The sequence below is a fragment of the Enhydra lutris genome, unplaced genomic scaffold, assembly GCF_002288905.1.
Source record: "Enhydra lutris kenyoni isolate GAN:26980312 unplaced genomic scaffold, ASM228890v2 scaffoldscaffold13, whole genome shotgun sequence".
In the NCBI taxonomy this organism is placed as follows: Eukaryota; Metazoa; Chordata; class Mammalia; order Carnivora; family Mustelidae; genus Enhydra; species Enhydra lutris.
The window spans coordinates 40,992,329-41,016,007 of record NW_019154097.1 but is presented as its reverse complement, the minus strand read 5'-3'; the positions used below and the strand labels follow the sequence as shown (position 1 = coordinate 41,016,007).

The window sequence follows — 23,679 nt, the reverse complement described above, 5'->3', positions numbered from 1 at the left end:
TAGCCAATGGTGGAAGACTGAAAGCTTTTCCTCTAAATCAGGAACATGACAAGGCTATCTTCTTCCACCACTTCTGTGTTCAACACAGGACCAGAAGTCCTAGCCAGAGGAATTAAACAAGACAAAGAAATAAAAGCACGCAAATTGAAAAAGAAGAAAATTATCTCTGTTCACAGACAACATTACATTATAGGTAGAAAACCTGAAGATTCCACAAAAACCTGTTAGAACCGATAAACAGGGGTGTCTGGGTGGCTCAGCGGTTTAAAGCCTCTGCCTTCGGCTTGGGTCATGATCCCGGGATCCTGGGATCAAGCTCCACGTGGGGCTCTCTGCTCTGTGGGGAGCCTGCTTCCTCCTCTCTCTGCCTGCCTCTCTGCCTACTTGTGGTTTCTGTCTGTTAAATAAATAAATAAAATCTTAAAAAAAAAGAACCGATAAACAATTTCAGCAAAGTTAGAGGATATAAAATCAATACATGAAAACCAGTTGTGTTTCTATATACTAACAAGGAACAATCTGAAAAAAAAATTCCATTTACAGTAGCACTGAGAAAATAAAATACTGAGGAATAAACTTAACCAAGGAGGTGAAAGACTCATACACTGAAGACTATAAAGTGTCGCTGAAAGAAATTAAAGACACACTGAGTCCCAAAGAGATATTTATACACTCAGGTTCAGAGCAGCATCATTATGCACAATAGCTAAAAGGTAAAAACAACTCAGGCATTTATCAGTAGGTGAATGGACAGGGCGCCTGGGTGGCTCAGTTGGTTGGGCAACTGTCTTCAGCTCAGGTCATGGTCCCGGAGCACTGGGATTGAGTCCCGCATTGGGCTCCCAGCTCCATAGGGAGGCTGCTTCTCCCTCTGACCTCCTCCCCCCCTCTCATGCTCTCTCTGTCTCTCTCTCAAATAAAATTAAAATAAAATTAAAAAAAGAAAGAAAGATAGATGGACATATAAAATATCACAGTGTTTAAAAGGAAGGAAAATTTGACACATGCTACAACAGGGATGACCCTTGAAGACATTACGGTAAATGAAATTAGTCACAAAAGGACAAGTACCATATGATCCCCTCAAGGGAGGTGTTCAGAGTTCACAAGGGAAAGCAGACTGGTGGGCACCAGGGGCTAGAAGGCAGGGAAAGTGGAGAGTCATTTAATAAATGCACAGTTGGTTCTGCAAGATGAAAATGGTCTGTGGGTGGATGGCAGTGATAGCTGTACAACAACGGGAGTGTGCCTAATGAACCGCACACTTCAAAATGACTTAAATGGTAAAACAAAAAATTAAAATATTAAATGATATTCAGTTTTTAAAAAGAAGACACACATACATGACTACATGACTCCACTCAGTATCTAGAATAGTCAAATTCATACAAACAGAAAACAGAACGGTGGCTGTCGGGCTGGGGTGCAGGGGAAATGGAAGCTAACTGGTATAGAATTTCAGTTTTGCAAGATCAAAAACTTCTGGATATTAGTTGTATAGCATATGAATATATATATTTTTAAAGATTTTATTTATTTATTTGACAGAGATCACAAGCAGGCAGAGAGGCAGGCAGAGAGGCAGGCAGAGAAAGAGGAGGAAGCAGGCTCCCCGCTGAGCAGAGAGCCTGATGCGGGGCTGGATCCCAGGACCCTGAGATCATGACCTGAGCTGAAGGCAGAGGCTTTAACCCACTGAGCCACCCAGGCGCTCCAGCATATGAATATATTTAACACTAATGAGTTGTACACTTAGAAGTGGTTAAGACGACAAATTTTACCAAATGTAAAAAAAATTACACACACACACACACACACACACACACACACGCTTCAAAGATGTCTGCCTGTTCAGAGTTCACTTGGGCAAGAGAAGTACACTTAGTTTACTGATCGTGTATTATTCACCAAGAATAGTGTCTGAAATAACATCCATGTTTCCCTCAAAAGAAAATTATTAGTTATTCTTAATGAATGACAGAAGCTCTTGGGATTAATCAGCTCTGTACTAACTAAAAGATCAGAGCTAGTGTTCTGCTCATATAATCTCTTAATCTAATTCTTTTTTTAAAAAGAGATTTTATTTATTTAACAGAGAGAGAGAAAGCATAAGCAGCAGGAGCGGCAGAGGGAGTGGTGGGACAAGCAGGCTTCCGCTGAGCAGGGAGCCCGATGTGGGGCTCCATCCCAGGACCACAATCTGAGTCGAAGGCAGGCATGTAACTGACTGAGCACCCAAGTACCCCTCTTAATCTAATTCTTAGTGATGTTTTAATTCCTACAAGCTTAACTTATTCAAGAAAGTCACCAGGAAAAGTAATAGAGCTTTAAAAGAAAAGAGAATGTTATCAAGCCATTTTTGCCTCAAGTGAATTAAATGGTCAATTTTATAAAGAGCACTTTAATTTGTGAACCCAGCTGTCAACAAATTTGACCTAAGTGCTGTACAGGGGTTATGTGGCAGGTCACAGAACTGGGACTCAAAAAAAATCCAAAAAGATTTTAAGATTAAAAACTCTCATTAAAATTTTTGTTCTGGCTCTTGGATCCTTGTGTCTAAATCTCAGTTGTCTTATCCACAATATCATGATCCTACTTTAAAAGAGCACTGCATATTAATTATAATTTCGAAACCCATCGAAATAGAATTATAGTATTGCTGAGGATGGTTTTTGTAAACTATCAGTTTCATTTCGTGTCACACACTTTTCCTACTTAAAATAATTTTTACTACAGTGATTTGAAAGGGCACATGCACCCCAATATTTATAGCAGCAATGTTCACAACAGCCAAATTATAAAAAGAACTTAGATATCCATCGAGAGATGAATGGATAAAGGTGTGGTATGTACACATACACACACACACACACAGCAATATTACTCAGCTATCAAAAAGAACGAAATCTTGCCATCTGTAAGGACATGGATGGGGAATTATGCTAAGTTATGTAAGTCAGAGAAAGACAAATCCATATGATTTCACTCTTATGTGGAATTTAAGAAACAAAACAGATGAACATAGAGGAAGGAAAGGAAAAATAAAAAAAGATAAAAACAGAGAGGGAGGCAAACCATAAGAGACTCTTAACAGTAGGAAACTAAGGGTTGCTGGAGGGGAGGAGGGTGGGGGATGGAGTAACTGGGTGATGGGCATTAAGGAGGGCACTTGATATAATGAGCACTGGGGGTTACATGCAACTGATGAAATCACTAAATTCTACCCCTGAAACTAATAATATACTATATGCTACTTTAATTGAATTTAAATTAAAAATAAAAAAATTTTACTTACTTGGTCAACTTGTGGCTTTTCATTGCTGTGAGAAATTCTCTAACAATTTCAGGACTCTGGTGCCTGCATGGTGTTTTTGATATATATTTTAATGTCTACCCCCAAAAAAAAAAGAAAGAAAAAGTAAGCATAAGACAAAAAAAACCCGAATAAGAAAAAAGAAAGACAATGGCTATAATTTAGTATTCTAAAATTTTATTTCAAAAATCTTCTATAAAAGGACCCATTACAGATTGGAGGATATTAAGGGACATGGTAATTAAATACAAAACAGTATCCTTGAAAAGAAAAAGAGCATTAATGGAAAAACTGAGAAAATTTGAATAAAATCTATGTATAATATTCTTAGTTTTGATAATTGTGCCATGGTTATATGAGATGTTAACATCAGGGAAAACTAAGAGAAGGGCATATGGGAACTCTCAGCACCACCTCTGTAACTCTTCTGTAAGACTACCATTATCTCAAAATAAAAGGCTTTTACTTTTTTTAAAAGAGGGAACCCCACCTAGACATAACTTGAAAGGAACTTCAAACTTGAAAAGTAAACAGTAACCTCAAGCCTCTAAGTTAAGAGTCTCTCCCAAGTGCAAAGATCAGGCTGGTCTCAGACTCCTCCATAATGATGACCACTAGCAGACTAAGTAAACCCTACAGAACCTTGCAGAACGGAAGTCAAACCCATGAACTCCAAGTTCAGATGAGGTGTCATTCACACATTAAGAACACTAGAAATAGGGGCGCCTGGGTGGCTCAGTGGGTTAAGCCGCTGCCTTCGGCTCAGGTCATGATCTCAGGGTCCTGGGATTGAGCCCCGCATTGGGCTCTCTGTTCAGCAGGGAGCCTGCTTCCCTCTCTCTCTCTCTCTCTCTCTCTCTGCCTGCCTCTCTGTCTACTTGTGATCTCTCTCTGTCAAATAAATAAATAAAATCTTAAAAAAAAAAAAAAAGAACACTAGAAATATATTCTCAGGCATAAAAAGTCTCAAAACATTTACCACCATAGTAACTTTCCTTAAGGCACTATAAATTAAAAGAACTTAACAAATATGTAAAAGAGTGCCAGTGAGTTTAAACTGATTTAAGTGTGTAGTAATAGTACCTGACAGGGGCACCTGGGTGGCTCAGTGGGTTAAAGCCTCTGCCTTCGGCTCAGGTCATGATCTCAGGGTCCTGGGATCGAGTCCCGCATCGGGCTCTCTGCTCAGCAGGGAGCCTGCTTCCTCCTCTCTCTCTCTCTCTCTGCCTGCCTCTCCGTCTACTTGTGATCTCTGTCAAATAAATAAATAAAATCTTTTTTTTTTAAAGATTAAAGATTTTTTTTTAAAGATTTTTTTTTAAAGATTTTTTAAAGATTAAAGACAGAGAGAGAGATCACAAGTAGGCAGAGGCAGGCAGAGAGAGAGAGAGAGGAGGAAGCAGGCTCCCCGCTGAGCAGAGAGCCCGATGTGGGGCTTGATCCCAGGACCCTGAGATCATGACCTGAGCCGAAGGCAGAGGCTTTAACCCACTGAGCCACCCAGGCGCCCAAAAAAAAAAAAATTTAAAAAAAAAAAAAAAAAAAAAAAAAGAGAGAGTACCTGACAGCCTGAAATTTGGCTATAAAACTAATTACCAACAAACATTTCATTTTCTTCTTCTTTTTTTTTAAAGATTTTATTTATTTATTTGACAGAGATCACAAGTAGGCAGAGAGGCAGGCAGAGAGAGAGAGGGGGAAGCAGACTCCCTGCTGAGCAGAGAGCCCGATGTGGGGCTTGATCCCAGGACCCTGAGACCATGATCTGAGCCAAAGGCAGAGGCTTAACCCACTGAGCCACCCAGGCAACCCCATTTTCTTCTTTTAAAGAGATGAATACTATAATGTAAAAGAACATGAGTGAATAAATAAATGATAGTTTTTTTTGAGAGAGAGAGTGAGCACATACACAAGCTCGGGGCAGGGGAGGAAGTGGTGGGAGAGGGAGAAAGAATCTTAGGCAGACTCCCTGCTGAGTATGAAGCCCGATGTGGGGCTTGATCTCATGACCCTGAGATCATGACCTGAGCCGAAATCAAAAGTGGGATGTTTAACCGACTGATCCAGACGCCCCTGAATGATGGGATTTTAAACACATGATTAGATGAACAAAACTAGATGGGGAGGAATGATGACAAAAGCGCTGAACACCCTTTAATTTTCCTTAAAAGGGATTATAGTCGCTTAATCCAGGTTTAATGTGTCTTTGGAAAGATAAAGATAATTAAAACTATATCCTTTGTAGCTTGAAAGGAAATAGCAGAAAACATAAATTATAAAAATAATTAGATAAAAAAATCAAACATCACATAAAACAAATATGATTACTTAAACATTTTTTTTTTTAGATTATTTATTTATTTGACAGAGAGAGATCACGAGCAGGTAGAGAGGCAGGCAGGGAGAGAGGATGGGAAGCTGGCTCGCCGCCGAGCAGAGAGCCCAATGCGGGGTTTGATCCCAGGACCCTGAGATCATGACTTGAGCCGAAGGCAGAGGCCCTAACCCACTGAGCCACCCAGGCGCCCCAACTTTTTTAAGGATAAAGCATTAGGTTGGGAGAAAACATAGAAAAATGTCAACTAAATGTTAAAACTGTAAATTACTTTTGCTTTCTTCTTTATACTTTTTGGTACTTTCTAAGTTTTTAGCAGTTAAAAAAACATTACTTTTTGTGTAATAAAGAATTTAGCTTTGTCGAAAGAGACAGTTTGGCCGTTGTCCTCAGCTTCTGGGAGGCAATCTCTAGACCCTTGGAATGCTATCTCAACGGAGTATCTTTGGAGGCCTTGGTCATACTGAATAGTCTTAAAAATGTGACTTAGGGTGGGGGCTTTGGGTCATGCCGTATCAATGTACCTAGAGGCTGAGATGAACTACACAGGAAATCAATCTTCAATCATGCTTATATGATACAGCCCAAATAAAAATTTGGGACATTAAAGTTCAACTGAGATTGCTGGTTGACAATATTCTGTATGCATTGTTACACACCAATTTCCAGAGGAAAACATGCTCTGACTCCACATTAGAGGACAAAAGAAGCTCTAAGTTGGAATTTCTCTTAAAATCTGTCCCATATGCTTTCTCCCTTGGCCAATTTTAATCTGTAATAAACTGTAACTACAACTACAATAGCTTTCAATGAGTTCTGAGTACTTCCAGTGAATTACTGAACCCAAGGTGGTCTTAGGGATCCCCTGACTTACAAATAGTGTTAGAACTGAGGGCAATCTTTTGACTATTCCCCCCAACTTTATCATTGGCTAAGCCTCACCATTGGCCAAACTCTTCCCACTTGTACAAACAGAATAAAACTGGGTTATGGTAAAACTACTCAAATCAAGTAAGAGGTAGTCATGATTTGGTGGCTAGTCATCTGCAGAATAAACCAACCCCCCCATGGTAGTTTGGGTACCCCCCAGAAGCACAAGGCTTACTTCATAGGTGATAGTATTCAAGTTCTGTTGCCCAGAACTGTGTTTGTTCTTTCCACTTTCCTTCCGTTGCTCTTTCAGATCAGTCAGTAACTGGAACACCTAGGAAGTGATAAATTATTTTTATGAATAAATGTGAAGAATGTATTTCAAGGTCAATGATTTTGAAGAGTAAATAGGACTGTACCTCTTTTCCTTCACAAACCCTCCCCCTAACTCTTGTATTAGAGCAAATATGAGTCTGAGAAGCAGCTGACACTTTAAAAATGCTTTTGTCTAAGTTGAATAATCCAAATTCGTTAGTTTATTGAAAATATTCCAAATGTTCCCTTTTCAACATATACCGTATCACTGATCTCCTCTTATATTAAAAATATATTGAGTATTTGAAAGTAAATTTTCCTAAAATATGATCTCAATAGATGCAAAGGTTTTTCCAAAATTCAACACCAATTCATGATAAAAACTCTCAACAAACTGGGTTTAGAGGGAACACACCTCAATGTGTAAAGGCCATATATGACAAGCCCTCAGCTAACATCATATTGAACACTGAAAAGCTGAAAGCTCTTCCTATTAGACCAGGCCAAGACAAAGGTGCCAGTCTTACCCCTTTTCTTCCACGTAGTACTAGAAGTCCTTGCCAGAGCAATTAGGCAAGAAAAGAAATAGAAGGCAGCCAAATTGTGGTAAAACTGTCACTATTTGCAGATGACATGATACTACCTATAGAAAACTCTAAAGACTCTACCAAAAAACTTAACTAATTATAAGTGAATTCAGTAAAATTACAGGATACAAAATCAATATATAGAACTCTATTGCATGTCAAATGATAATAGTGAACTATCAGAAAGAGAAATTAAGAAAACAATCCCATTTACCATTGTATCAAAAATAACAAAATACCTAGGAATCAATTTAACCAAGGTATGAAAGATCTATATACTGAGCAGGATAAGACACTGAAACTGAACAAGACACAAATAAATGGAATGATATTCCATGCTCATGGATTAGAAGAATTAGTAATGTCCGTACTACCCAAAGCAATCTACAGATTATGTGTAATCTCTATCAAAATTCCAATGGCATTCTTCACAGAAATAGAAGAAGCAATCCTAAAATTTTATGTAACAACAAGACCCTGAATAGTCAAAGCAATCCTGAGAAAGAAGAGCAAAGCTAGAGGCATCATGCTTCCTGATTTCAAACTACATTACAAAGCCAAGAAATCAAAATGGTATTGTATTGACATAAAAAGACAAAAATCAATGGAACAGAACAGAGAGTCCAGAAATAAACCTACACATATGTGATTAGTTAATTTTGACAAAGGAGCCAAAAATACACAATGGAGAAAAGAGAGTCTCTTCAATAAATGGTGCTGGGAAAACTGGACCATTACCTTATACCACACATAAAAAATTAACTCAAAATGAATTAAAGAACTGAATGCAAGACCCAAAACCATAAAGCTCCTACAGGAAAACACAAGAGACAAGCTCCGTGACATTGGTTTTGGTGATGATTTTTTTTTCTTTTTTTTTTTTAAAGATTTTATTTATTTATTTGTCAGAGTGAGAGAGGGAGAGAGAGCAAGCACAGGCAGACAGAATGGCAGGCAGAGGGAGAAGCAGGCTCCCTGATGAGCAAGGAGCCCGATGTGGGACTCGATCCCAGGACGCTGGGATCATGACCTGAGCCAGAGGCAGCTGCTTAACCAACTGAGCCACCCAGGCGTCCCTGTGATGATTTTTTTTTTTAAACACCAAAAGTAAAGGCAACAAAAGCGAAAATAAAAAAGTGGGACTACATCAAACTAAAAGGCACAGAAAAGGAAACCATCAGCAAAGTGAACAGACAACTTACTAAATGAGTGAAAATATATGCAAATCATATATCTGATAAGAAGTTAATACTCAAAACATATAAAGAACTTACAAAACAACCAATCGCATTAAAAAATGGGCAGAGCACTGAAACAAACATTTTTCAAAAGACACACAGATGGCCAACAGACACATAAAAAGATGTTCAACATCAGTAATCATCAGGGAAGTGCAAATCAAAACCGCAATGAGATTTGACTTCATAGCTGTTCAAACAGCTAACATCAAAAAGACAAGAAATAATGTGTCGGCAAGGATGAGAAGAAAAGGAAACCCTTGTGCGCTGTTGACGGGAATGTAAATTCATGCAACCACTATAGAAAACAGAATGGAGGGTCCTCAAAAGTTAAAAATAAAACCACAATATGATTCAGCAATTCCACCTCTGGGTATTTTATCAAAACAAAATAAAAACACTAACTCTTATGTAAGACATATGCACCACCACGTTCAATGCCGCAATATTTACAATAGCCAAGATATGGAAACAACGTGGGTGTTCATCAACAGATGAATTTAAAAAAATGGTTTTTCTATAAACAATGGAATATTATTTGGCCATAAAAAAGAATGAAACCTTGCTATTTGCAACATGGATGGATTTTAGGGTATTATGCTAAGTAAAATAAGCCAGACAGAGAAAGACAAATATCTTATGATCTCACTTACATGAGGAATCTTAAAAAACAAAACCAAACCAAACGAGGGGGTGCCTGGGTGGCTCAGTCAGTTAAGCATGCAACTCCTGATTTCAGCTCAAGTCATAGTCTCAGGCTTGTGGGATCAACCCAGGGTTGGGTTCCCTGGTCAGCACAGAGTATGCTTGTCCCTCTCCCTCTGCCCCTCCACCTGCTAGCAAGCATGTGCATTCTCTTTCAAATAGATACATACATACATACATAAAATCTTCACCAAAAAAAAAAAAAAAAAAAAAAAGGGGGGGGGGCGCCTGGGTGGCTCAGTGGGTTAAGCCGCTGCCTTTGGCTCAGGTCATGATCTCAGGGTCCTGGGATCGAGTCCCGCATCGGGCTCTCTGCTCAGCGGGGAGCCTGCTTCCCTCTCTCTCTCTCTCTCTCTGCCTGCCTCTCCGTCTACTTGTGATCTCTCTCTGTCAAATAAATAAATAAAATCTTTAAAAAAAAAAAAAAAAAGCTCAGAGACATAGAGAATAGACTCATGGCTGCCAGAGGCAGGAGGCAGAGGATGGGCAAAATCAGTAAGGGAGTCACAAGGTACAAATTTCCAGTTATAAAATAAGTAAAGTATGAGGATATAATGTGCAGGACGGGGACTACAGTGTATCTGTACTGAATATGTGGAAGTTGTTAAGACAGGAAATCTTAAAAGTTCTTATCACAAGAAAAAAAAATCTGTGTACGGTAATGGATGTTTACTAAATTTATTGTGGTAATTTCACAATGTACAAATACTGAATCATTTCATTGTACACCTGAAACTAATGTTATCTGTCAACTGTGCCTCAATTAAAAATTTTTTCCTACAAATAAGTTTTTTCTAAAACAAGGTCCTGTTTCACTAATATGAAAATCTAGTAAGTTTATTTCCAAAAAAGAAAAACTATGATGCTAAGTGATAAATATAAATTTTATTTTAATTTTTTTTAATAAATATAAATTTTATTAAAAAAAAAAAAAAAGAAGGGAAAAAATTGCTACAGAACTTTAGAAGTAAACTTCCCCACAAGGGAAAAACATGTATGTGTTAGTGCTGAGGAGGATGGGTGGAGGATATATCTTTCCCATTTTAGAGATTATGCCAGAGACCTAAGAAAGTTGTAAGTATGGGTTCATAAACCATTACTAGATAAAACAGAACCCCTCCCCTGCCTCTCACTATTTTTTTCAGAAATAGTGTCATAAGATTAATGCAATGTTTCCCCAAAGGATAAAACACCCAAACATTCAGCAGAATCCAAACTGGACAAGGAAGTTTCTAAAAGCCAATGGCTTGACTAACAACCATTTCCTTCCTGTTATTAGTAGCAACAATTTAAGGAAGGAGTATGACCAACTATGTTAAATCCAGTACTTTCTATTTTCTATATCACACAAGAGAGACTCAAATCTCCTAAAGTCTTCATGAATTTAGATTGTAGAAAATGAAAAATTGACAGTGAATGTATAAACGGTTCTTTATGTACCTGGAGCTAACTTATCAGATGGCTTTGCGAATACCAAATAAAACGAAGGCAAAATAGTAGGCAGGCAAAAATAATGTTATTATCTCCCCCTCACCAATTTCTTTCCTTTTTTGCCTCCCTTTCTCCAAAAACCCAACCCTCAAGCCCCCAAATTCCAAATCTGCTAGTTCATACTAAATTATTCAGAATGGTGCATCAAACTAATCTGTCACTTTCAAAATGAAAGTGTTAATACTTATAAGATTATTATGAGGATTGAAATAATAACATATAAAAGCATTTTATAGGTAAAGAGTAGTAATTAGGAAAGGCATAAGTATTTTAATGGAAAACTTTGTAGGCAGAAACAGTTCCAAAACAGATGCTTCCATCCCATGAAGGCATATCAAATGAAGATCTACAATACTTGGGTTTGGGGAAGGCTGCCTACTGTAACTGAAGTCTTCCCAGCTTCTCAGAATTACTATGTATAATTTACCAAGCTTATAATTCCTAGGTCCACCAGATGGTGCCATCTGTCTTACTTTAAAGTTGAAAATCCAAATGAATTCAGTCATTTTAACTGAAACTAGTTCAATAATCTTCAAAAGCAAAGGGCAAACTACCAGAGAGGAAAATTCAATAGTTTACTTCAAAACTATTTACCTCGTAGTTACTGAGCAGTGCAGAATTGGCATCCTTCCTGCAAAATAAAGTAAATTATCATCAGTCCGGGCTCAAATTCCTTTGTGAGAATTAAATATCTGTAAAATACTTCCCGTATCAAGATTGAGTAGTTCATCGCTTCTCGGCCTTTTGGCTAAGATCAAGTGAAGATTGAGTAGTTCAGTTCAGAGATTTAGAGACTATAACCTAAAACTGAGAAATGTCCTAAGTCCTACTGGTTTAGCAGGCAATGGACAACTTCAGAGTAAACTTCCCTCTCTATGGCATATATAGCACATCAGTTACTAAGTAGGTGATCGAAATACTATACTTATCCTTAATCTATGTAGGCAGAAGTTAAGAAAAGTCAGTCATCTGGGAGAAGTCACTTAAAGGAAGAACAGGAGGCAAAACCAGAGAATTAGGAAGGGGTGTCAATAAAGCAAGGGAGCGAGACTCAACTGGAGACACAAACAGTGCTGTCTCATCCCACAGGCATGTCCTTTCCGGAGTACCATCTGCCTCCCTTCAGTTACTGACAAGGTATCTTGGGCAGGCAATGTACCCTCTGAATCAGGAAAAATGGGAGCATTAACACTAACATCACTAATGGGAATTTCAGCAGTGTCAAGAATGCTTCCAGAGATTCACAAGGGTGCTCATCTTCTCTATCAATTCAACAGGTAAAGTTCACATGTCAAGCAGTGGTCATTGTGCCTGTGATCAAGGCACAATGTCATCTTTCATGTATGAGTGAACACAGCAATGTGACTTGTATTTAAGTATAATCAAGCCATTCTACAATACCACATCAGAAGTATTTACTGTTTTTAATAGTCTAGAGGCTGTACAGTGTGATAATTATGAGCAGTTTTGAATCAGACAAATCTGGGTTCATATTCTAGCTCTGCCACTTAAAAGGTCTGGGAGTTTTGGGAGTTTATTAATCTCCCCAACCTTCTCATTTAAAACAAAAACCGGGGGGGGGGTGCCTGGGTGGCTCAGTGGGTTAAGCCTCTGCATTCAGCTCACGTCATGATCTCAGGGTCCTAGGATCGAGTCCCACATCAGGCTCTCTGTTAGGCATGGAGCCTGCTTCCTCCTCTCTCTCTCTCTCTGCCTACTTGTGATCTCTGTCAAATAAATAAAATCTTAAAAAAAAAAAAAACACACACACACAAAAAAAAACAAAAACTGGGGAGCGGAGTGGGAGGCTTTGCAGGAACCAATCAGACTGAGTTGCCAGAGCATCGCACGTACCCTGCTGCCGCCATCTGGGAGTCTCCTGCACAGCCCAGGGGAGCAAATTCCAAGCATCTCCTGCTACGGCTGCTCCTTGGAGCCAGGCGCGGGTAAGCTGAGTATGTGAAACCCTCAGGCCCTAGACCCGAGGCCCTCTTCCCATTTCCCAAACCACCATGACCCACTTCAACAAGGGCCCTTCTTAATATGCTCTCTGTCAAGGTCAAGAGCAAGATCCCTTCCAAGTACATCCTCAGGCAGATCTTTCAAACTGGACAGAAGAGGAGACAGGCATGAGCATTGGCACCAACTTTCAGTATGCCTCAAAAGATGGCATCATCCTCTGCGAGCTCATAAACAAGTTGCCAGGCTCAGTGAAGAAGATTAATGAGTCCTTGTTAAACTGGCCCCAGTTGGAGAATATTGGGAACTTTATTAAACCTACTCAGGCTTATGGCATGAAGCCACACGATATATTTGAAGCAAATGATCTTTTCGGGAATGGAAACATGACCCAGGTTCAGACTATGCTGGTGGCTCTGGCAGGTCTGGCTAAAACAAAAGGATTCCATACAACCAATGACGCTGGAGTTAAGTATGATGAAAAGCAAAGAAGACATTTTGATGAAGGAAAGTTAAAAGCTGGCCAAAGTGTAACTGGTTTGCAGATGGGAGCCAACCAATGTGCCAGCCAAGCAGGTATGACAGCCTATGGCACCAAGAGGCATCTTTACGATTCCAAAATGCAAAACGACAAACCTTTTGACCAGGCCACAATTAGTCTGCAGATGGGCACCAACAAAGGAGCCAGCCAGATGGGGATGTTAGCACCAGGTACCAGAAGAAACATCTATGATCAGAAGCTAACATTACAACCAGTGGACAACTCGACAATTTCTCTACAGACGGGAACCAACAAAGTTGCTTCCCAGAAAGGAATTAATATGTATGGGCCTGGGCAGCAAGTACATGATCGCAAATACTGTGCCACTCCCACAGAACCTGTCATTCGCAACGGAAGCCAAGAAACAGGAACAAATGGGTCTGAAATTAGTGATAGGGATTATCAGGCAGAACACCCAGATGAGTATCACGGAGAGTACCAAGATGACCACCCCAGAGATTCCCAATATGGCAACCAAGGCACTGATTATTAGACTGGCACAGAGGAGCTCAGTATTTAGTCCACTGTTTTTAATTCAGTGAGAACCAAGCTAACCTTGAGTAATTTTTATCTTGTTTCCCTAAAACACTATCATGCTTATTGTACCTAAAAGAAGTATTGCCTGACATCCCCCCCTTCCTTTTTCTGTGTCTTCCCTAAATAGCGGCCCTTTCGTGCTCTAACAGCTCAATCTTCAAGCAGAAGCAGGAACTCCCACAGGAAGTAAAAGGAATACTGTGAACAGGGAGTACTCTCGTACAGCCAATTCTCTTATTAAAGACCTATACTTATTTTTTTAAGATTTTATTTATTTGAGAGAGAGAGACAGAGACCGAGCACAAGCAGAGGGAGCAGAAGGCAATGGGAGAAGCAGACTCCCCGCTGAGCAGAGAGCCCGATTCGGGACTCAATCCCAGGACCACGGGATCATGACCTGAGTTGAAGGCAGAGGCTTAACTAACTGAGCCACCCAGTCTTACAATCTATTAATAAACTGGGATTTTGAAACAACAAGAGACTTTTTTTTTTTTTTTTACAGTTCAGTATCTCTTTTCTACCTGGAGATAGAAATTGCTAAATCATTGCTAAATGAGGTCTTTGCCAACTAAATTCACAATGCAGCATTTTAGAAATTTACATAACAATGTCTTAGTTTGCTAATTTTTTTTTTAAAGATTTTATTTATTTATTTGACAGAGATCACAAGTAGGCAGAGAGGCAGGCAGAGAGAGAGGAAGGGAAGCAGGTTCCCCGCTGAGCAGAGAGCCCCATGCAGGGCTCGATCCCAGGACCCTGAAATCATGACCTGAGCGGAAGGCAGAGGCTCAACCCACTGAGCCACCCAGGTGCCCCTCTTCCACTGTTTATTGCTACATTTCTTGGTGTAAACTTATCTCACTGTATTTTTTATAAGTATTTGGGGAACATTAAAAAAAAAGGGGATAAAGTAGAACCTCTAAGTGTAGCCTGGATTCCAAGCCAGCTCCACTGATGAGAGCTCTGTAAATTCAGGCAAATTACCCAACCTCTCTATACTTAGATTTCCTCATCCACGAAATGACAATTCGAGTACTAACCATGTACGATTATTTACAGAATTAAACTGAAAAATGTAAAGCACTGGAACACAGCAAATACTCAAGAACACCATCTACTGTCACTACCTGTGCTATTACCATAACGTCTTCCTAGCTCATAAAGCTATTATGAAGATGAGATGAGACAACAAATTTTAAAACTGTAGCATTGTTCTTGGTACTTATTAAGATCTTCCTTAATGGAAACCATTGTTTTTTAAAGATCTCACCTCGCTGAATCCTCATTAAAAAACCCTGTGATGTAGGGGCTATTATTTTTCCTTCTTTACAGATGATGAAACTGAAGCTCAGAGATTTAAAAATTTGCCTCCGGTCACGCCCTAAGAAGCCTAAATGAAGCAGAAGGTAACTACAGAACTGAGAGAAATGAGACTGGATTAGACAAATGGAAACCGGTAATGCAGAATCCTAAAATTCAGGAAGCGCTCGGGGCCTGACATACCGTCTGATAAAGACCGCTGTTTGTTCCTAACCAGGAGCGGGGCTGTATGATGAAAATGCTGATGACACAAAATTTCAAAAACATGGGCTAAACAGATGAGTGATCTCCCTAAGCAATCAATAAAGCAAAACAAGCAGGTGGTGAACACAAGAATCTGACCTAGGCCTTTGGTCAGGAGCACAGTGATGTCAGCACTCTAATCTAATCAACATGTGAAGCTTACCAGACGCTCCAGACATTTAACACATAGCTGGGATTTCACAAAAGCGCTGCTTTGCCCAAATGACCACACCACAGCTGCACTGAGGTCACAAAGAATATCATATTTAAAAGGAATCTAAAACAGGAAGAACCATGTATAATTAGTGTATATGATATGGTTCATTTAAAACTGAAAAGGACAAATCAAACCACATGTCATCTTTGCCTACTTAATCAGGAAGTCAGTCCACAAGGCTTCTTCCTATCTTTGCTTGAAATCGAGTTAAAACTCCCTGTGTGCCCTAAAATACACTGTAACTAAGAAATCCCCTGCTGGAAAAGACTGGAAAAATAACACAAATGTTATTTTTCCTCAAGGCTAAGGGACCCATCCAGGTGCCACTGCTACAACTTCATTTCCAACTCAGAGCCTCTCCTTCATGCAGAATATTCTACGCCTTAGGAAAATCTGTTCTTGGCTATTCCAAGTTATGGCCCACTACCCAAGCCAATACTGTTAATGCAAGAATCCAAAGAACACCTGGAACCAGGATAAAAAGGAGAGACACTCTCTTGCACGTGTGTCTTAATGAACCTGTGTTTTGGGGCCAGGAGAACAATGGATATTTAAACAAGTACCCCATCTTGGAGATTCTGGCTGGCAGAGGCTGATTTATTCATTTATTCTTTTATTAGGAAGATAAATAAAAATTTTTTCTCAGTAAATACCAATGGAATAAATGCCAATATACGCTAGGCTTTCCTTTATTTAATAAAATGCCAACAGGCATAAGATCTACCTTTGATGAAATGAACTATGGTCATTTCAGTTCCTAAATGAACCGTGCATATCGAGAAAAGTTTTATGACAGCGTTTTATCCTACTATAACCACCACTAAGTGGCAGGATGGTGGGAACAGGAAATGATAAGACCAGACAGGTATCAACTTAACCAAGTGATCTCACTGCATAGCAGTGATGATGATGTGACACACTGAGAAAGACACATCCCTTAGAGCAATGCTGTTAAAGAACATCTAATTTGAATCTAGCCATAAGGATATAACCAGACAAACCCAAGAAGAGGAACACACTTCAAAACAACAGGTTTAGATTCTTCAGACATCAATGTCATTTGTAACAATGTCAATGTCACAAAAACAGGCAAGGAAACTGTTTTTAGAATAAAGAGATTAAAAAACTATGACAACCAAAACTTGTATGACAACTAAAAATATGACTCTTAAAGCTTGATTGAAAACTACAAAAAAAAAAAAAGATTCTTGACTTGATTCTGAATCAGTGGTTAAAAAAAATCTAGCTGGGGCACCTAGGTGGCTCAGTTAAGGGGCTACCTTTGGCTCAGGTCATGATCCCAGGGTCCTAGGATCAAGCCCTGCATGGGGCTCCCTGCTAGGTGAGGAGTCTGCTTCTCCCTCTCCCTCTGCCCTTCCCTGTTTGTGCTCTATGAATAAATAAAGATCTTTAAAAAAAAAAAATAGCTAAAATGACACTGGACAATGGGAGAGATTTTGTATTTTAATAATATTGGTACGCCAATGCTAAATTCCCTAGGCGTGACAATGGTACTGCAGTTAAGTACACTTTTTTTTTAAGATTTTATTTAATTATTTGTCAGAGAGAGAGAGGGAGAGAGAGCAAGCACAGGCAGACAGAGTGGCAGGCAGAGGCAGAGGGAGAAGCAGGCTCCCTGATGAGCAAGGAGCCCGATGTGGGACTCGATCCCAGGACGCTGGGATCATGACCTGAGCCGAAGGCAGCTGCCCAACCAACTGAGCCACCCAGGCGTCCCAGTTAAGTACATTTTTAAGACTGGGTAAAATGACATGGTATCTACAACTCTGAAATGATTCGGTAGAGAGAGTGAGAGAGAGAGAGAGAGAGAGAGAGAGAGAGAGAGTGTGTGTGTGTGTGGAGAGAGAAAGAATGTAGACATGTGGAGATACAGAATGCGGACATGTGTAAGAGAGGTAAGGCAAATGAATCAAAATGGTTAACAAATAGTGACTCTAAATACAGGATATGAAGGTCCCTGTGGCGCTCTTTTTGCAACTGTTCTATGGGTTTGGAATTTTTCAAGCTAGAAAATTAAGAAAAATGGAAATGTAAAACTAAAGAATTCCATAAGGTTAAAAAAGACATTAGTATAACCTATAATTGAAGACATAAAATGCATTTTCCTCCAGTGTTATTTCAGGGTGACTGGAATCCGCCAATTTTGTATTTATAAGCTGTTTTCCTACTAAGCAGAAACGGTCTGCTCTGTACACAGCTTGTACCTTTGTGTAATACATTCACGAGCATTCAGACTTCTAGAAACTGCCCACCTACACAAAACTTCGTATTTTCCTAGAGGACTTAGACTAGTACTGATTTTAATTACAGGTGTTTAAAGCAAATATTCCAAATGAATTTTAAAGATTGTTTGAATCTACATCTGCAGGCAGGCAGTCATTTAATTTCCTTAAGTAATAAATTAGCTGACTGAAGTTGACCTGCTATTTTAAATGCAACCTGTAAATTTTGCTTAAATTGCTGAGTCAATTTAATGGACGTAAACAACTACTTTGGAAACTGAATTCTGAATAAACAGAACAAAATGATCTACTGGCAGATTTTCTTTAGAAACACACATACACATACAAACAGCACCTTTAATTGCCACACAGTTAACTTACGCACATAATGACGAAGAGAACTGCTCAAATTCCCCTATGTTCAACCTATATTATTGATTCAAGTCATGTTCTGAAAAACTAAACTCAAGTACAAGAAACTGGGCAGATTTCAAAGTCAACAAACTTCATCTGTACCATTCTCCTGAGAGCTAACAAACGAGTACCCTCTTTCCAGTCTTATTACTGAACTGTTATAGGACCTTTTAGCTAACTTCTCTACATCTCAGTATTTCCAGCTATAAAATGAAGGAAATTCTTACAATGATTTCAAAGAGATGATACACAAGACAATCTGTTTTCCCTAACTTCGTACATTAAGTTCAACAATAAAAAAGTGAACACAGGGATGTCTGGGTGGCTCAGTTAGTTAAGCATCTGCCGTCAGCTCAGGTTATGATCCCAAGGTCCTGGGATCAAGCCCCACATCAGGCTCCTGCCCAGCAGGAAGCCTGCTCCTCTCTCTCCCTCTGCCTGCTGCTGCCCTTGCTTGTGTTCTCTCTCCCTCTCTCTCTCTCTGTCAAATAAATAAATAAGTTTTTTTAAAAATACATAAAAGAATTTTTAGAAAGAGTGTATACAAAGCTTTCCAGGTATATCAATAACCCAAGCATTAGACAAAGTTAGCCAAATAGAAAATACCTTATATGTACACAAATACTTAACTTTCCTACAAATATTCTGTATCCTTTTGCATGAGGAAAATGTTTCCAATGACCATCAAAAAATTTTTATTTTTTAAATTCTACCACTCAATCGAATAAAGCATAAATATTCCTCACCTCTAAAAAATTTCTAGCATATGTCTACATGTATTATTTGCTCAATAGATATTTATTCAGTGATTGAAGGAAAAAAATGTAAAAACCCAGAGAAGTTTTCCTTTTATGCCTCCTCCTTCCAGGATCTAGAATGCCTGAAAAAGGTACAATATCTTTGTTCTCCCAGAGAAACAGAGCTCAGCTGAAGCTCCTAAGGACTACACTGCTAGGGACCACATCTCATGTTGGAGGCCAGTAAGGAACTAAGTTTGGCCTCCAGACTTTTCCATTCCAGGGGTCCTTCTACTCGCAAATCACATCCTTACAGAAACCTCACTTTCCCATAAATTGCTAGCTGCAAAACTCCTGATTGGTTTCAGTAAGTTTCTGACTCCTTGGGAGAAATGGACTGCTATTGGAGAAAATCTCTTGATTCAAACCATTTCACTTAAGAAAATCAGAGAATCTATGGAAACTAGCTAATTCAATTATACTTTTAATTAATTTTTTAAATTAATTAAGTATTGTTATATTACTTCATTCAACAACTATCTGCTAAAACCTAATGTGTGCCAAATATAGTTGCTAAGCCCCGGCCTTCATGGGGCTTTCTCATGAGGGAGACAAGACACTAAACAAGTAAACATGCATCTATTATTACAACTTATAATTATTCGAAGGAAAAGTAAATCATTGTGTTATAATAAGAGACAAGAGAAGGACTTATTCTGGATTGACGGAAAAAGAAAAGCAATACTCAACCTGAGCTATCAAAAAGATAAACAAAAACCAAAAATAAACAAAAAAGCCAAATAAATAAATAAATAATCAAAAAGATAAAGAGGGAGCGGGACTGAGAAAAAGTATACCAGGCAGAGGGTCCCCTGGACCTTGGAAGGTTACAGAAACCACCTGCCAGGGGCGCCTGGGTGGCTCAGTGGGTTAAGCTGCTGCCTTCAGCTCAGGTCATGATCTCAGGGTCCTGGGATCGAGCCCCGCATTGGGCTCTCTGCTCAGCGAGGAGCCTGCTTCCTCCTCTCTCTCTGCCTGCCTCTCTGCCTGCTTGTGATTTCTGTCTGTCAAACAAATAAATAAAATCTTAAAAAAAAAAAAAAAAAAAAAAAAGAAACCACCTGCCAGTGGAAAATGTGTGTGTATGGGAGGTGGGAGTAGCAGCTCGAGAGTAAGTGAGGTTATACAGGGTCATACAGGTGCTAGCTAGGAATGTGGATGTCCTCTTAGCACAACATAAAGTCAATGAAGAGTTTTATAGAGGGAAATGAGTTTTATCCAATTAAAATATTTTTAAAGACTTTATTTATTTACTTGTCAGAGAGAGAGAGAGAGAGAGAGAGGCAGAGACAGAGGGAGTTCACACACAAGCAGGTGGAACGGCAGGCAGAGGAGAAACAGGCTCCTCTCTGAGCAGGGAGCCCGATGTGGGACTCAGTCCCAGGACCCTGGGATCATGACCTGAGCCAAAGGCAGAGGCTTAACTGACTGAGCCACCCCAGCATCACAGATCCAATTAATATTTTAGGATCACTCTGGCTGCTGATTGGAAAACAGAATGGAGGGGGCACAAGAGTGGAAGCCAAAGGCTACTGGTTAACCTGGACCAGAGATGAAAGCCTACAGACTAAGCAACGGAGATGGTGAAAAGTAACTGCACATAAAATACGCTCAAGGTGAAGGTGACAGGACTGGCTGACGGACTGGATTTGGGGGTGAGGAAGAGGTCCAGATTTCTGGACTAAGCAACTGGAAGAATGACAAGAGAAAAGGGCTAGAAACATACTTTTGGGAGTTATCAGCGTATAGATGGGTAAAACGACCAAGGGAGAGTGTGGAGAAAAAGGGTCCCAGCACTGAGCTCTAAGACACCTCCACATTTAGAAGCCAAGCAAGGGAGGAAGGGCAAACCAGGAAAGGAGACTGAGAAGTAATCCTTGACGTAGGGGGGAATGCAAACAGCATGTCACAAAGGAATTTCTAGAGGTTTCTTGTTAAGTATAGTTGACACCCAGAGTTTCTGCATCCCCTGCTGCTAAAAGATCAAGAAGGCTGAGGGCAGAAAATCAGCCTTGGAATTTGACAAGACGGAGGGCTCAGATAATCAACACAAAACCCGTTTCTGTAGACTGGTAAGGATGAAAGCCCAGCAGAATGATTGAGAATGAGGGGATCAAGGACACTTCCAAACAGTTTTGTTGTAAAGTGAAGCAAAAATGGAGCCATAAGTGGACATGAATGTGCGGACAAAGGATTTTTTAAGATGGATAAATTAAAGTGGGATTGCATAATGAGAGGAACTGCTCTAGTAAAAAAAGAAAAATTGGTTAATAATAGCTTGGGCCAGAGTGATCTATCTGAATGTTTTCCAAGATGCAAACTACACCCCATTAAAGGACCACAAAATCTACTCAGTGGGCCAGCACTCTTCCTTAACGAAAGAGACAACATCAGAGCGTGCCACGTAGAGGAAAAGTACTGCTTCATGGCGTTTTCATTTCAGTTACATATACACACTGTGTTTTTCTGAAATCGGCAAAACAGCATTGTTTAAGACCGTTAAACAGGTGAAAGAACACAAAGGGAAACGGTAAACAACCCACGCCGGAGAGAGCACCGTACGATCACGCCTGCGGGTTAACGCGGGCCGCGGGAAGACCCACCGGCGGAGCAGCTGCGGGGACTTCCACCTGCCGAACAGCAAGCAAGCAGCACACGCGCCTTCTGCTCCCGCGCTCTCGGTCCAGGCTCAAGCACTTCCTTCTCCCCAGAAGACCTGCCCAGCCCACTCGGGGAGCAGCTCCTCGGGAGTCAGGGCTCCCCGCGGCCAGCCAAGCCCTAGCCCAGCACTTGGCCATCTCTTCGGCAGGTACTGCTAGGGAGGACGCGGGGCTGTACAGCTTCTAAGTCCCCGCTGGGACCGGGGCCGAGCTCCCCGCGGTGACCCACAACACACCAGGAAATGAATGACGGCGCGAGCAGGCACAGGAAAGGCCGCAGGTCAAGTGGCGCTGGGCGGGAGCACGGACGAAGGCTCCGAGGGGCGGAGCGAGGGCCCCTTTCCTCCCCGTGTCCCGCCCCAAGCCTTTCCGCAGGGCTCCGTACACCGTGCCGCCCTATGCCCGCGTCCCTCGGCTGCCCTCGGCCCAGCAGGCTGCCGCTGCGGGCGTCTGCACACGGCCGGGAACGCGCCCCCGGCGACTTACACTTCCATGCCGATCCCGCGTCGTCGCTTGCGGACGCACAGCCTCCTGCCGAGCCGCCTCCGCTGCCGCCGTCCGCGTCGCTCACCCAGCCCCGGGGTCTGCGCGCCGCGCTGCACGCCGAGATCGTCGCGGGGTAAGTCGGGACCGCCGCGCTGCACGCCGGGATCGTCGCGGGGTATGTCGGGACAGCCGCGAGGCACGCCGGGATCCTGGCGGACCGGCGGGTACTTCCGCGTGGTTAGCGGCTGGGCGCGGCGCCCCGGCTGGGTTTAGGGCAGTTGAACTCACGCAGGCGGACCGCGCTCGTGCTTGCGCGGTCGGCGTGACGTCAGAGTACTAACCCGCTAGTTTCCAGAGGGACGGTCGGGTTACCGGCCTCCGCGGCGTTAGGGTCGCACGGTCGGGGGTGGTGACGGCGGGGGCGAGGCGGCCCGTCCCCCGACTTCGGTGTCGGGCGCGCAGCGGGCCCCGTTTCTCAGACCCGGTGACGTGGTTACGCGCGCTCCGCTTCGCACGTGCGTCATCCTCGGAGGACGCGTCCCGAGACGAGGGAGAAGCGAGGCTGTCCCCGTCCCTGTTCCCGGGAGCTCGGCGGCGCGCGGACCCAACCTACCCGCGTCCCCGGGGTTTGCCGGAGGGAGGACCGGACGCGTGGAGCAGGGCGTGCGGCGTGTGTTTTGGGGGGAGGATCCTGCGGCCGCGCGGGGGACACGCGCCGGCCGGGCTGCCGCTGGGGCTGCTGTTGCGGGGCTGACGCGTGCGGCGGGCGGGAGGGGGAGCCGCCCGGTCCGGCCCGCTGTGAGGTGGCGGTCGGGGACGGCGGGTGCCCGTCCCCTTCGCAGGTGTGCGGCGCGTCTGAACGTACTTCCCTGAAGACTTTACCAGTTTGTCTGCAGGGAAGCGACGGGCGGGGGAGAAGCTGGGCCTGCCCGGGCGCGGTCCCCGGAGCCCAGCGGAGGGCGGGCGCTGGAGCCGCGGAGCCACGCGGCGCCCCCGCGGAGGATTCACGGACGGGAAGCAGATGCCGAGACGTGGGCGGTACCAGTGTCTGGACGACAAGTCAGTGTCGTTCTCCTCTCGCGGCTGTGTCGGTTACGTTTGCTGGGCGCTTGCTGAGGGCGGCGTGACCGCGGCTTGACAGTCCAGCGGCGCGGGCTGCCGGCGGTGCCCGGGAGCGGCTGCGTTCACCTGCGGCACTTCTCGGAGTGCTGACCGTGGGACGCGACCTGACCTCTCCTGACCGCAGCTCCCCGGTAAACCGCGAGTCCGCCCTGCAGCCTTCGTGACGAGCCGGCGCGCGGTGATGCTCCGCAGACGTTACCGACCGTGGCGGCGCAGCGAGGACGCTCGGGCGGATCCTGTTGTTCCTCGGATCGTTCTGCTGAGGGAACCGGGCCGGACGTGCCGT

General features: G+C 42.3%; 2 protein-coding genes and 1 pseudogene across 2 annotated transcripts in view; 2 read left to right on the top strand and 1 right to left on the bottom strand.

Annotated features, from left to right (window-relative positions):
* The window catches only part of LOC111145692 (CGRP receptor component), a 42,862-nt gene extending 20,542 nt beyond the window's left edge, over nt 1-22,320 (bottom strand). The window contains exons 1-4 of the mRNA XM_022500800.1: nt 22,272-22,320; nt 11,449-11,485; nt 6,754-6,852; nt 3,296-3,390 (exon numbers count right to left, since the gene is read on the bottom strand). Of these exons, the coding sequence (XP_022356508.1) occupies nt 3,296-3,390; nt 6,754-6,852; nt 11,449-11,485; nt 22,272-22,279 (239 nt within the window). The 5' untranslated portion in view covers nt 22,280-22,320. The remainder of the gene's footprint in view (nt 1-3,295; nt 3,391-6,753; nt 6,853-11,448; nt 11,486-22,271) is intronic.
* LOC111145693 lies at nt 12,951-13,847 on the top strand (annotated as a pseudogene).
* Nucleotides 22,194-23,679, top strand: part of LOC111145691 (argininosuccinate lyase) — a 28,616-nt gene continuing 27,130 nt past the window's right edge. Inside the window, exon 1 of the mRNA XM_022500798.1 lies at nt 22,194-22,404. Within this exon, the coding sequence (XP_022356506.1) occupies nt 22,278-22,404 (127 nt within the window). The 5' untranslated portion in view covers nt 22,194-22,277. The remainder of the gene's footprint in view (nt 22,405-23,679) is intronic.